This window comes from Typopeltis vanoorti, chromosome 12 (assembly GCF_054136105.1).
Source record: "Typopeltis vanoorti isolate ZY-2024b chromosome 12, IOZ_Tvanoo_1.0, whole genome shotgun sequence".
NCBI lineage: Eukaryota > Metazoa > Arthropoda > Arachnida > Uropygi > Thelyphonidae > Typopeltis > Typopeltis vanoorti.
In genome coordinates, this window is record NC_143560.1 from 23,294,789 (window position 1) to 23,308,889 (window position 14,101).

At 37.0% G+C, this 14,101-nt stretch overlaps 1 protein-coding gene across 1 annotated transcript in view; it reads right to left on the minus strand.

The window, feature by feature from the left end:
* Positions 1–14,101, minus strand: part of LOC150100631 (fibrillin-1-like) — a 1,594,375-nt gene that overhangs the window by 385,553 nt on the left and 1,194,721 nt on the right. Inside the window, exon 50 of the mRNA XM_090401848.1 lies at positions 11,374–11,436. Coding sequence (XP_090257974.1) covers positions 11,374–11,436 — 63 coding nt within the window. The remainder of the gene's footprint in view (positions 1–11,373; positions 11,437–14,101) is intronic.

Below are 14,101 nucleotides of genomic sequence, written 5' to 3' on the forward strand. Positions count from 1 at the left end.
CCCTACAGAAATCATTCTACTCCATCATCATGCAATGATGATGATGATGATCATCAAGGCAAAGTCTCCTGCAGTTTTCATATCACTTTTACACCTTATATACTTCCCAGCAATTTCAATATTTTCAATAGCCCCAAACCAATTTTATCATCTCTGTAATCCAAATTATTCCAAGATAGGTGATCACCTTAAACTCATTTCTTAAATCAGCGTTTCCCAAACTATGTTCTGTGGAACACTGGTGTTCTGCAGAAAGTGAATAAGTGTTCTGTGAAAAATTATCAAAATTAATATGAGCCTGGAATGGTTTTAAATGCTGCGACAAGTTCAAACATGTCCCAAAATCAGACGCTCATCACTTTAAGTGTGGATTGTGCTATTAAGGCCAGTGTGCACTGGCCTTGACTGAGCCATCTGCAGTTCTTGACACCTCTGAGCACGAGTGAAATATGGAGGTATCCATTCTAGGAAATGTGTGGTTGCAATCAAGGTTAATGCGATACGATGCGATGCAGCCCAGCATACCTATAGTATGTGTTGTCGCATTTTTGCAATGCAATACAGCCTGCTGCAGTGATAGTGTTGTGTCGGAAATAACTGGCCCACTCTGTGTCTGCCATTTGTTTCAGCCACAACATGAGAAATTACTCACTTAAGATAAAGACATGCTTGAGCTCTCAAGAGCAAAGGCATAGAAGCAATGAATAAAGTGTAATTTGAGAGTATAGCAATTTAATCAATAATATTATTGTAAGGTAATTCAAAAGCTATGTTAGAAATCATGCCCGATACAGGGGAAAGTTATATTAAGTGACTTCAGAGTTGTTAACCAATCAGCGGAAGGTCTCATCATTACGTATCAGTCCATGACACAGTAGAAAAATCCGAGACATCATCCGGTAACCCCTGCAGTAAGAGTTCCGTCAAGAAGGCCACCGAGTAAAGAACGTGACCGTATGAGACGAATCAAAGACGGCTGTGTGAGTGACGTAGACAGAGAGAGAGAGAGAGAGGGCGCTCGCTGCCATGATATAAGGGTGGCGCGCTCTTCAAACGCTCTCTTGTTTCCTGCATTTTTCCTGTGTGCCAGTGAGAAGGCCATGAAGGCTGATGATGCTTGTCGCTGGTTTCCAGCAACCCTCCACGTTGCAGCGGGTTCCTTTACGTACAAGTCATCCAACTGTACAACAAGGAACCAGCAGATAGGGCCATTGGTGAGTTACCGCCAATGTGACTACTTCGAAGGATTCAACACTTCGAAAGGATTGAGTAAAGAAAGACAGTGGAAACGACAAGGAAGTCTTGCCATATCCAAGGAAAGATCAGCCATAAAACCAAGGGACAACTTCGCTAAGGAGATTAGCCGGTAAGGCAAATATTTCTTACCCTATATGCATAAGAAGTGCTGTATAAACCAGTGTGAACAAAGAGAAAGGGGAAAACCTTAAGCATAGCCCTGCTTGACCCGACTAGGAGATCCGTTTAGGACTGAACGTCTTGTTGGGACCTTCCTGCTGTGACTTATGAAAGTGTATGTGTGAACTTTTAATGGAACAGTTCAAGAAACAAAGTGTTATATGAAATGCATTGATTGACGATACTACTTTGTACATTGAGCCTGTGAATTGTATAAATCTTACAGCAAGGGGATTACTTCTCATAAGATATGTAATTAATAAGATTGAAAAAAATATCATGTATAAATTTCAATAACTCAGTAGTATTGCCAGAACTAACATAATGACAGAAGTATCATTCAATCTTAGAGCAAACCACTGAAGTAACATTGATTAAATAATGCTTCTGAGTTATGATTGCATAACCCTGTATTTTAAGAGGTACATAAGAGAGATTGAATGAGCTCATTGCATGTGTGCAGAAATGTATTCCTTGTATATTAATTCCATTGTTGATTTCATGTATATTATAATTAGTAGTATTAAAATGCATTGTTTTAGATCAAAGTTTGTGTGTTCTGTTAAACGAGACTGTCTTACCACTTATTAAAATTTCGAACCTGTGTAAGTGAAGGGGGAAACATTTGTGTAAGAAAAAGGGGGAGCTGCGACTGCATACCACGTGTTCCCATTACTAAGTATTATTGTAGAGATAGTCATTAAAGTAGACCTAAGAATCAGGAATTAGTCGCCGACTGGTGCAGTCGTTTAAAATTAAATAAATTTGCCAGAACTGACTCCTGGTAAAAGTAAGAGATAACTAGCTAGATAGAAGTAAAGGATAAAATACAAAGAAAGAAAAGAATAACATAGAAAAAGTAAGAAATAGAAAGCGAGAAAATATAGAAAAAAAAAAAAAAAAGAGAAAAAGACATAACAATAGTGTGCGCTTAGCTTTACATTGAATACGAGACCGATTCTAACCAAAGTGTTCAATTAAAATTTCAGGATTTGTGAAGTGTTCTGTTGTAGGAAAAGTTTGAGAAAACCTGCCTTAGATATAACCCTCTATCTCCTACTTTCAACCTTATTAAGTCTAGATTCCCATCCCAAATATCTCATCTTGTTCAGAGAATAACAACCTCTTCAAACACTATGACCTTCCACGTTCAGATGCAACTCATCTCCTGCATACAGCTCTCTTTTGCCATCTAACACACTCCAAACATCAACATATTCCAGACCTCTTTTTCTACACATTCTTGCAATCATATCATTTATCATTATCACTCTTCTAATGTAACTCATAATTATCAAAACAAGGCAGCATGCTCATTATCTTCCCATTGACACTTTTATGATTCACGATATCTAGCATTGTTCTTAAATCCGTTGTCACCCGATTATTACTACCTCTCAGGTCATTTCTGCTAACTATCACAATCATTCTCGTAGACAGGTTTATACGTTGGTTATGCATTTCTAAATCACTTACGGAATTGAACAATGTAGATCCAAATATAAATTAAATTATACTTTAATAAATATTTCTGATATTTCGGCAATGTCACGTTGCCATTTTCAAAAGGAACTTACAAAAAGGCACATGCACGCAGGAACTACAACACAGTAACTGAGAATGAAGATATGAAGCTATCGTTCTTCTAGAAGTCCTGATGGTGCCTTCTAGCGGGCTAAGTAGGTGTTCTTGGCCATTGGGCTGAAGGTCTGTTGATGTATGCCTCCCAAATTTGGGACAGTCGCATACAACCAAATTTGTCGAGGTTTGGAGAGTTTCTTAGGGCTGAGGCTGATTCCATAAATAGTCTTTCAAATTTGAATTTGCAAAGGTGTATTACTGTAGCTTTCTTCCACCGTATTCTGTGGTGTGTATCCAGAGCATGGTCTGCAAGACTAGAATGGCTGTACTTGTGAAACTGGATGTAGTCCTTGTGTTCAGAAATTCTGATATTCGCTGTCCTGCCTGTTTGGCCAAAGTACGACAGTTTAAAACTGCAAGGGACCTGGTATACACCAGGTAGGTCTAGGGGAAGTGGTTGGTCTTTGGTGGAGCGGATAAGGGATGCCAATTTTCTGTAAGGTATGTAACAGGAGGCGAGGTCATGTTTTTTTAAAATTTTGGTAATTTTTTCAGAGGTGCCTCGGATGTAAGGAATGGTGATGGATTTAGAGTAATCTTTGTTGTGGTGGTGGGGGGGGGATGTGGTTTGTAGGTTTTAATATTTTTTGGATTTTTTTTTTTTTTGGGGGGTAGCCACTGGCTGAGAAAGTGTTGAGGATGTGATTTAGTTCAGTGTCTAGGGCCATGTTAGAACAGATTAGTTTAGACCCATTGTATAGTGTTTTCACCACTCCATATTGTTGTGAGGGGGGAGTGGTAGGACTGTTGGTGAATGTATCTGCCTGTATGGGTGGGTTTTCTATAAACTGAGAAAACCAAGGTTCCATCAGGCTGGCGGTGGACTAGTGTGTCTAGGAAAGGGAGGCTGTTGTTTTCCTCTTTATCCAGGGTGAACTTGATTCTGGCGTGTTGGTTGTTTAAGTGTGTAAGGAAGGAGAGGAGTGTTTCAGAGCCATGTGGTCAAATAGTGAACACATCATCAAAGTAGTGAAGCCATATGGTTGGTTTTTGTGGGGCAGAGGCTAAGGCTTTTTCTTCAAAGGTCTCCATAAAGAAATTGGCCAAGGGTGGGGAGAGTGGTGAACCCATGGCTGTCCCCTCTATTTGTTTGTAGAATTTTCCCTGCCAAACGAAATAGCCTGAGTTCATTGTGAACTGAAATAGGGCTGAGATATTGGGATAAAATTTAGCTTGGATTAGCTCTAAAGTTTCCTTGAGTGGGACATTTGTGAATAAGGAGGAGACGTCAAAGCTGACCATTATGTCAGTATGTTGGAGTGTAAGGTTTTCTATGCTGGCTTTGAAGTGGGCTGAGTTTTTTATGTGTGATGGTGTGTTGCCAGTATAGTGTATGAGCTCTTTGGCCAAATGTTTAGCTAATTTGTATGTGGGAGAATCAATGCCATCCACTATGGGACGTAATGGCACATTTTCTTTATGTATTTTTGGGAGTCCGTAAATACGGGGGGGGGGGGGGTATAGAGTTAAACAGCTTTAATCTGTTGGTAACTTCTACAGGCCAAGAAGTGACTTTCTTTAGGAGCCTGTGAAATTTTCTGATTTGTGAGTTGGTGGGATTGTATTCGATAGGGAGGTAAGTAGCCCGATCTAATAGAAGAGCATTAAGCTTACCTTTGTAGTCCTTTTGGTTAAGTACTACAGTTGCATTTCCCTTATCTGCTTTGGTGATAACTAATTTTTTATTATTCCTCATTTCCTGTAGAGCTTTAAATTCCTTGTTGGATATGTTGGTTTTTGGTGGTCTTGCTTTGGAAAGGACACAAGCTACATCCAGTCTTACACTGTTGGCGATTTGATGTGGAAGGTGGTGGATTCCCCTTTCGATCTGGATCATAATATCCTCACTAGGTATTTTTCTGGGAGCAATGGCGAAGTTGTGGCCACATGAAAGAGCGTTGAGTGCTTCAGGCTTCAGGGTGACTGAAGAAAGGTTGATTACGGTGTTGGTAGCAAGTTTTGGATTGACGGTAGAATTCTTTTTTAATTTTTCGAATTTTGTTCACCTGTCGGCCTCGTATTTTTTCAATTTGTGAGGCATACATCAACAGACCTTCAGCCCAACAGCCAAGAACACCTACTTAGCCCGCTAGAGGGCACCATCAGGACTTCTAGGAGAAATTACTGTGTTGTAGTTCCTGCGTGCACGTGCCTTTTTGTAAGTTCCTTTTGAAAATGGCAATGTGATGTTGCCGAAATATCGGAAATATTTATTAAAGTATAATTTAATTTATATTCGGATCTACGTTGTTCAATTCCCTAAGTGATTTAGAAATCACAATCATGTAGGCACTTTTTTTTTTATGTAATGAATGGCTTTTCACATTTCCTGTGTATCAATTGAAAAGTTTAAGCCAGCAAACTATTAACTACTAACTCCACTTCACATTCTCTTCATCCATTAATGAGTATACGCAGCACAACTGAGATTACTACTAGAAATAAATCATTTCTGACTGAGAGATTAGATGATCTGAATGTGAAATATACACAGCATCACAGCCAGGCTTTTAGTGCTCTAGGGAAATTCATAACTGGCATTTTATAGTGTGATAGTTTCAATACTTGGTAAAACATCTTGCCACTGGCATCCTTGGCAAATGTCCCAATGACAAGAAGATCCTACTGTTGGGAATACAGCTTAACAAAGATCAAAAATGTGTCACAAATGACATAGACCAAGATTTAAACATCTCTTACTGCAAAATATTTGAATTTTTTTTCTATTTAATTCATGAGCAGCATCATTGTGTTAAACAATGAAGAAATTCTCAGAAATAATTTTTTTTTTTGTTGTTATATTTACATTTATTAACATTTACATGCATTTACTTATATTGACATTTATATTTATTTTACATTTATGTATATTTATTTGCATGTACATTTCACTTTTTTCTACAATCTGTACTGAACAATTACTAAATTACACATTGGTGTAGTAGTATATATTTTTAATTAAATATATTTAAATGGCATATCAAGCAAGCTACTCTGAATTCCATTAGTGTTTATCTAGATAAAAGTAAGCAATGTTTCAGCATCATTTATGGATCCAAAAAAATAGTCTTAATCCTCTCTCTCTCTTAAAGGCTGCTCCTGATTTCTCAAATTCAGAATTCTCGGTGCTGGGAATGTGATGCCGCATTCCAATGTGTATCTTCAGGATACTTTTTTTGCCTGAGGTTACTTGGAAAAGTAGACCATCTAGCCTGAGGGTAAAGTGTTGGTCAACAAGGCTAATGAAATGTTTATTTCTATGTAAGAATATAAGTATACTCTAAAGGTATATATGCTTGACGATTAGGAGGATTAAATTAGGATGTTAACTGAAGTGGGATTAAAAATGAAGATTTTCCTTAATACTATGCTGTGTAGATTGTGTAATTTGCCAAAGATCTTTTTGTATGCTCTGTCAGTTACAAATTCCATACTGAATTCTTTCCAGTGAATAATATAGTCTCTAAAAATTTATGAGATACTATGCATTTATCATTATTCGTTGTATACAATGTGTACCTCAGTTTGTAATGGCTTGGATATGGGTTTTTCCATTTTAGATTATGATCCATGTGTATGCCCACAATATACTGGTTGCTGTACACCCACTGAATAGTTTCAAAACTGCAGTGACTTCTTGCATTGTAGGAAGTGGTATGATATTTAATTGGTGGGATTGCTTGTATACCTTTCAGTTCAAATAGGATAATTTTAGTTTTCTGAATGTTCATTTTGATTTTATTTTCACTTCACAATGTATGCAGGCTCAATAAATAGATTCCATGTTACCCTTTAAAGTTGGCATGTCGCTTGATGAGAAAACTATTGCCGCATTATCAGCATATTTCATTCAGTTCCCTTTCAATTCCATTAAATAGAGATCGTTTATATAGATAAAATAAAATAAATAAATAAAAACAAGTTCTAGAATTGAGCCTTGAGGAACACCAGTTTTGATGAGTTGTTATTTGATGAAGATGACATTCATTTGAATTGCTTTTTATTTGTATTATAAATATGACTGAAGCCAGTTGATGGTAATTCTCAGAAAGAAAGTTTATTACTAAACTAATTTGACCTGATTAGTAACCTAATCAGTAATAAAAAAAAATATTTTTAAGAAAGAAAAAAGTTGGGAAGAATTATAAGTAGCACTGCTGATGCTGAATCACTTCAGGAATATTTGAATAGACCGTTGACTTGGACAAAGGAATGTGGGTGTAGTTTTAATATTAATAAGTGCAAGGTGTTGCATTTTGGAGTGCAGAAATATAAGGCTCTGTACTATATTGACGGTGCTGTGTTGCAGAAAGTGATGAGATTCAAGATTTGGGAGTGATAGTTGACAGAAGAATGAAGTTTAGAAAGTGGATTGCAAATAGCAAAGACTGCACCTTATAATGCCGCTATAATAAATACTATAACAAGTAAGAATAATGAACTTGTTGTGCCACTGAGTAACGTAATGGTCAGACCACACTTGAAATATTGTGCTCAGATTTCATCACCTGGTTTTCAATGTGATGTGGAAACACTGGAGAGGGTCCAGAGATGAGTAACTAACAAAATATCAGGACTTTGGAATGCTGATGAGAGAAGATGAGGTGTGGATTACAGAGTTTCATGGATAGGAGGAAAACAGGTGATATGATAGAGACATTTCAGTTAGTGAGAGGATTTTATCGGATTAATCCAGAGGGGATTATGAATAGTGTAGAAAGCGAGAGGTGAAGAACCAGAGGCCATCCCTGCAAGTTATGTAAGAGGGTAGTAAAGAGGGGTGAGAAAAGTAGATTTTTATAGGGAAAATTTTCAGTGAATGGAATGCATTACCAGAACATTTTGTTAATGCAAGAAGTGTTGAGGATTTTAAGATTCAGTATGATAAATATGCTGCAAGTTGAATGAACCTCCAATAGTGAGTCTGTCAACTCCATAGCAGGTGCAATAGTAATAATAATAATAATAATAATAATAACAGTAAATTGCAGCACATGGGGATGGATAAAAAGTTGGTGAAGTGGATAAGAAGGGGGGGGGGTTGATAGAGAGAATACCAGACTATACTTTATACAGGAGTAGAGTCCAGTAGAAGTCTTATGAGAAGTCTAGTGGTGTGCTAGTTCTTAGGATGATACAATTTAATTTGTACATTAACAATATAGGAAAGGATTTGAGAGGATCCTTTGTTTACAAATGATGGAAAACTGGGTAGAACAATGGCTAATAAAGATTATCTTAAAATTTTTCAGGATGATTTGGATAAACTAGCAGGCTGGACAAGAAGAATGGATGTCAGATTAATGTGGTAAAGTGTAAGATTATACATTTTGGGGTGAAAAAATTATTATCATTATTATTATTAACATCTGACCTCCATGGAGTCAGAGACTCATTGGGGGGGAGGTACACACTGTTGCACACAATTAAGATCCAGCCGTCCTTTAAACTCATTCAATATGTCTACATTCTCAACACATGCAAAGCATTCCACTTGCTATCTCCTCTCCATGAAAAGAACCTTCTCCTCACTCCTCTCCTCACACCCTTTTTATACAATTTCTAGTGATTGCCTCTTATTCTATCTCCCTCTCCCATTCTAGGAAAAATCTCTTTTTTCATGTCAACCTGATAAAAACCCATGACTAGCTTATTGTCTCAATTGTATGCTCCCTCTTCCGCCTATTCACGAGGCTATATAACTTACATTCTCTCAATCTATCCTTGTACTCCACATTCCAAAGACCACTGACCACTTTTGTGAATCTTCTCTGAACCCATTCCAACATATCCTTGTCACCAAGAAAACCTGGAGACTGAATCTGTACACAATAATCCATATGAGACCTGATGAAGGCCTTATACGACAGCATAACCTCTCTATTTCTGCATGTCAGGATCCTCCACATCATTGCCATTATCCAATGTGACATCTTCACAACTTGTGCAATGTGGCCCCTGAATTTTAGGTCCTTGTCCACCACTACTCTTAGATCTCACATCTCCTCTGCTTCCTTTCAGGTTTCCCCATGAAGTGTATACTTCACATTCCGTTGTTGCTTACCAAATCTCAAAAACCTTACACTTTACAACAATGAACTGATACTTCCATTTACCTGCCCATTCATGTAATCTATTCAAGTCCTCCTGTAAGGCGATAACATGCACTTGACTCTGCATTGCTCTCCCTAGTTTTGCATCATCTGCAAACAGCTGCATATCACTAGCTAAACTAATCCCAATATCATTAACATACAAATTGAACAACAATTGTCGCAAAACTCACCCCTGTAGTATACCACTAGTGACCTTCCTCTTTTGGGATACTGCACCCCTATATACACTATAGACTTGCATACAGATGATTCAGATGTAATTTTTATGTAGTTTCATCAGTATTTCCAAAGTAGGCTAAGTTGCAGGAACAAGACCACATTTACCTTGACTTTACTGAATTAACCTAATTTTTACCATGGAGTGTACCTTGTTAAGGCATTAATGCCTTCCAGTTACAATTTGACTTGTTTTGACAAATATCCAAATAAGTGCTATGTGTTATCAAGTCTAATTTTGTGCTAGTGAGAAATCCGGTTCCATGTGTTCCAGTTCCAGTTCCCCAGTGGATTGCAGGGGGATATTCAGTTGTTTGTGGATGATGCGAAGCTGGGAAGGATTATTAGTAATAGTGCAGATGTGGTAGCCCTGCAAGAGGATTTAAATAAGCTAGATAGATGGGCAAATGAATGGGGGTATTGGTTTAATGCAGTAAAATGTAAGGTCTTGAGGTTTGAGACACATCGATAGGATGCTGCATACTCTATGGGAGGAGTTAAACTGGAGGAAGTAGAGGAGACAAGAGATCTGGGGTTGATGATTGAAAGAAATCTGAAATTTAGGGGACATATTGCAAAGGTAGCGAAGGTAACACAGAGGATTGCTGTAATAATGAGAAGGACACTGACCTGCAGAGATGAAATGGTTATCATTCCGTTGTATAAGTCTCTGATCAGACCACACTTGGACTATTGTTCTCAGATTTGGCCCCCAGGATTTGAAGGGGATAAATTAACTGTGGAAAGGATACAAAGACGGATGACAAAGATGGTTTCAGGACTGTACAAGGATAGTTATGAGGATCGGCTGAGAGAATGTGGACTGCAGAGTTTGGTGGATAGAAGAAGGAGAGGTGATATGATTGAGACTTTTAAACTGTTGAGAGGTGGTTACAGGGTTGACACTGGGGAGTTCTTTCACTTGGTTGAACAGCGGGAGGGAGTGATGACAAGAGGCCATCCCTGGAAGTTACGAAAGGAAACTGTGAGCAGGAGGGTAAGGAGTGGTTTCTTTGTGTGGATGGTGGTTGAGCCGTGGAATGCATTGCCTGATGGAGTGGTGGGAGCGAGAACGGTCAGTGAGTTTAAAGAGTGATATGATAGACTTTGTGTTTCTCAGGGGGGGGGCCTCCCCTCGATGAGTCTTGACAGACTTTATGTCTTAAGAAGGACCTCCCTCGATGAGTCTTTTGACTCCTTGGAAGCCTGAATAATAATAATAATAATAATAATAATAATAATAATAATAATGTTTAATTAACTACAACAAATTTGCTTACAATACCACAGCCATTTTGCTGATGTCAGAATACTGCTCTGGATCCATGACATTGTAACTACAGATACTGTTGTGCTTTATGCAAAGACATTACAGAACAATAGCATGGAATTCTGTCACATAAATTGTGACACACTTCCAAGACAAATGAGAGAAACAGTTAAATCATTAAAGGAGTTTCATAGGATTGCCACTGATAATTTTTTTTAATACATAGTAGGAAGGGAGAGAACATGGGGTCACTGATAGAAACTGTGAAAAGTGTGATAAGCAAGAAACTAGATTTCTTTTCTTGGAGGGTTGGCATAGGTGGTTGTGAGTGCTTTGTTGATGAAGGAAGTCAAGGAGAGATATGATAAGTATTATGTGAATAATGATTAGTATGGGTCACCTACGATGAGTCTTTGACTCTGTTTGACATGCTCAAGAAAATTATTTCTTTCTTGTTTTCTGCTGAAATAATTATTTTCAAAACAGTATTATTGTTGAAAATTTTAGTCTTCAAAAATAATTAATCTTTTGACTATATTTGACTATGTATTCAAGATATTTTTAAAATTTAGTAAACATATTTAAAACTGTTGAAAAGGACTAAATTTTTTCAAAGGAAATTAAAATTGTCTGAAAACACTACTAAAATTATTAACCATAGGAGAAAGTAGTTAGTTGATCAATAAGAACTGACTGAATCATGAAAATACATACCTTCCATTAAGCCATCATGCTTGATATATCCAAACCCATCTGGACATAAAATTCGGAAACTTCCTATAAAAATTAAAAATAAATGGTTTCATAATTTCAATAACAGTTACATAAAAATGGATGTATGCTAATCATTTCTTAATAATTTTTATGGAACTGTTTAAATTTAATTTTCTCTTAATACTTCAGCATACATCATATGTCTATCTCTGTGATACATCTTGCCACACTGTGGAAATACCGATATATGGATGAGGTGACCTTGAGAAATGCGATTGCTTAACCAACTTTATTGATGATTGCAATCATAGCAACCCAGTCACTTATGCTGGAGTCTGTAATGCAGAGATAGTTGACTGGATGTAGATATATGTAGGAGGGTGTGTAAGGATCAAATAAAAGACAGCCATTGAGACAAGAACAGATAATTAACGAATGCCACCAGTGGAAAACATGTTACTGCATATTTTCTACATGTTATAAACTTTTGATCTAGAATGGAAACATATCATTCAAACAGCAGATAAAATAGGATGAATTAAAAAAATAAATAAATAAAATAAACCACTATTTCAGATTTTTTGTTTTTCCACTTAATTACAATATAAATTAAAGATACCAAGAAATTCTATTTTTGGTTTAATCTTTATCCAAGTGTAAGCAAACAAGTTTGCACCTGAACTATTTTCAGGACTGGGGCAACTCATATAAAGAAGCTAATGACTTCACATTACTTGCTATAGTATCCCATAATGCAAAGCACATATCCTTACGGGTATGTATAATGCTATGCATTATGGGTATGGTCACTACCAAACCAGTTTTGATCTTTATTGAGGCCTCATCAGTTAAATGATGACAACACAAAGACTTCTAGGAATGATGTGCAGGATACTGATGTGTAGAAGTAGGGAGATTCTTGTTCCATTGTATAAGGCTTTGATTAGGCCACACATGGACTATTGTACCCAGATTTGGTCACCAGGTTTTCAGAAGGATGAAGAGAAGTTGGAAAGGGTCCAAAGGCGACTGACTAAGGTAGTTTCTGACCTCTGGAATGTTGAGTATGAGGAAAGATTGAGAAGATGTAATTTGCAGAGTCTGGTGGAGAGAAGGAAGAGAGGAGATATGATAGAGACCTACAAGTTGGTAAGGGGTTGTTATAAGATCAATGGTGGAGAAGTTCTACAGAGAATAGTGGGAGATTAGGGGAGAACCAGAGGTCATCCCTGGAAACTGTATAAAGAGGGTGTGAGAGGCAAGTTTTTTCTGTGCAGAGTTGTGAATGATTGGAATGCCTTGCCTGAGAGTATGGTGTCTGCAAAGAGTTTGAGTATGTTTAAGACACGGGTATGATGAGATGTGTGTGTGTGTGTGTGCGCGCGCATGTGTGTGTGTGTGTGTGTGTGTGTGTGTGTGTGTGTGTGTGTGTGTGTGTGTGAGAGATAAAAGGACCTCCCAGATGAGTCTTTGACTCCATGAGGTCTTGGGAAATAATAATAAAAAATAATAATAATAAAATCCAGACCCAGAGGTAAGGTTGAAATAATGCAGAAGTCATTTTTTTTTTCATATGCGAGTTGCCAAAAGATGTCACATCTCGTTATTAAAATACTCTGGACTAGAGAGAGTTGTTGGAAGTTTTCCACTTGGTTATACTATAAATTAAAGATACCAAGAAATTTATACTTGGTTTAATCCTTTATCCAAGTGTAAGCAAACAAAGTTTGCACCTGAAATATAATCAGGACTAGGGCAACTCATATACTGATGAGACATCAATAAAGGTTGAAAACAGTCTGGGTAGTGACCCTTCCCATAATGCATAGCATTATACATACCCGTAAGGATATGTGCTTTGCATTATGGGATAATAAGGCAAGTGATGTGAAGTCATTAGCTTTTGTATACGAGTTGCCCTTTTCCTGATTATATTTATATTTCAGGTGCAAAATTTGTTTGCTCACACTTGGATAAAGGATTAAACCAAGTATATAATTTATTGGTATCTTCAACTATATATCTTTATAAAATCTTAAATGGTAAATGCTCTAAAGAATTATAGCAACTTTATTATTTTGTATGCAAGAAGTTTAATTATTAAGATAATTTGACAAGCAAACTTTTTTCTCATGCTTCAGCAAATAAAAACAAGGATGAGGAGGTCAAGAACATAATTCCTTGTTAAATATAATTTCTTTCCTTCTCATCTAAAAAAAAAAAACTTGATATGGCTTTCTCTAATCCAGATTGTTGTAATAGGATGATTCAAAGCCTATCATCCTACTCTTACAATACTCTGGATTAAAGAAAGTTGAAAGCAGATGCTGTGTATTACCATATACAGCATCTGCTACCAAGTGACTTCTCAATAGCAGATATCATGGAGAATGATATCGATATCTGATCAACAGATATCGATATCTGTTGAGCAGTTCTTGCGTACACCTGAGAAAATCCAAGGTTCAACACAGTGCTCTCTGGCATCAGAACTAAAGTGACTTGGTAACTAGGAATAATTTTGTTAGGATTAAACAGATGAGAGAGAATCTTTTCAGAGGTTAGACTGGTTTCCATAAATTAAGGAACAAAGAGAAAAATTGTCACAATTCAATGGGGGTGAATCTGAAAGTCAGGTATATTATGTAAAAAAGTCCTGTTGAGTCTGGTTATCAAATACAAATGAGTAAAACTGTCAGTAGTAAATGCAAATCAACCATGGCATAAA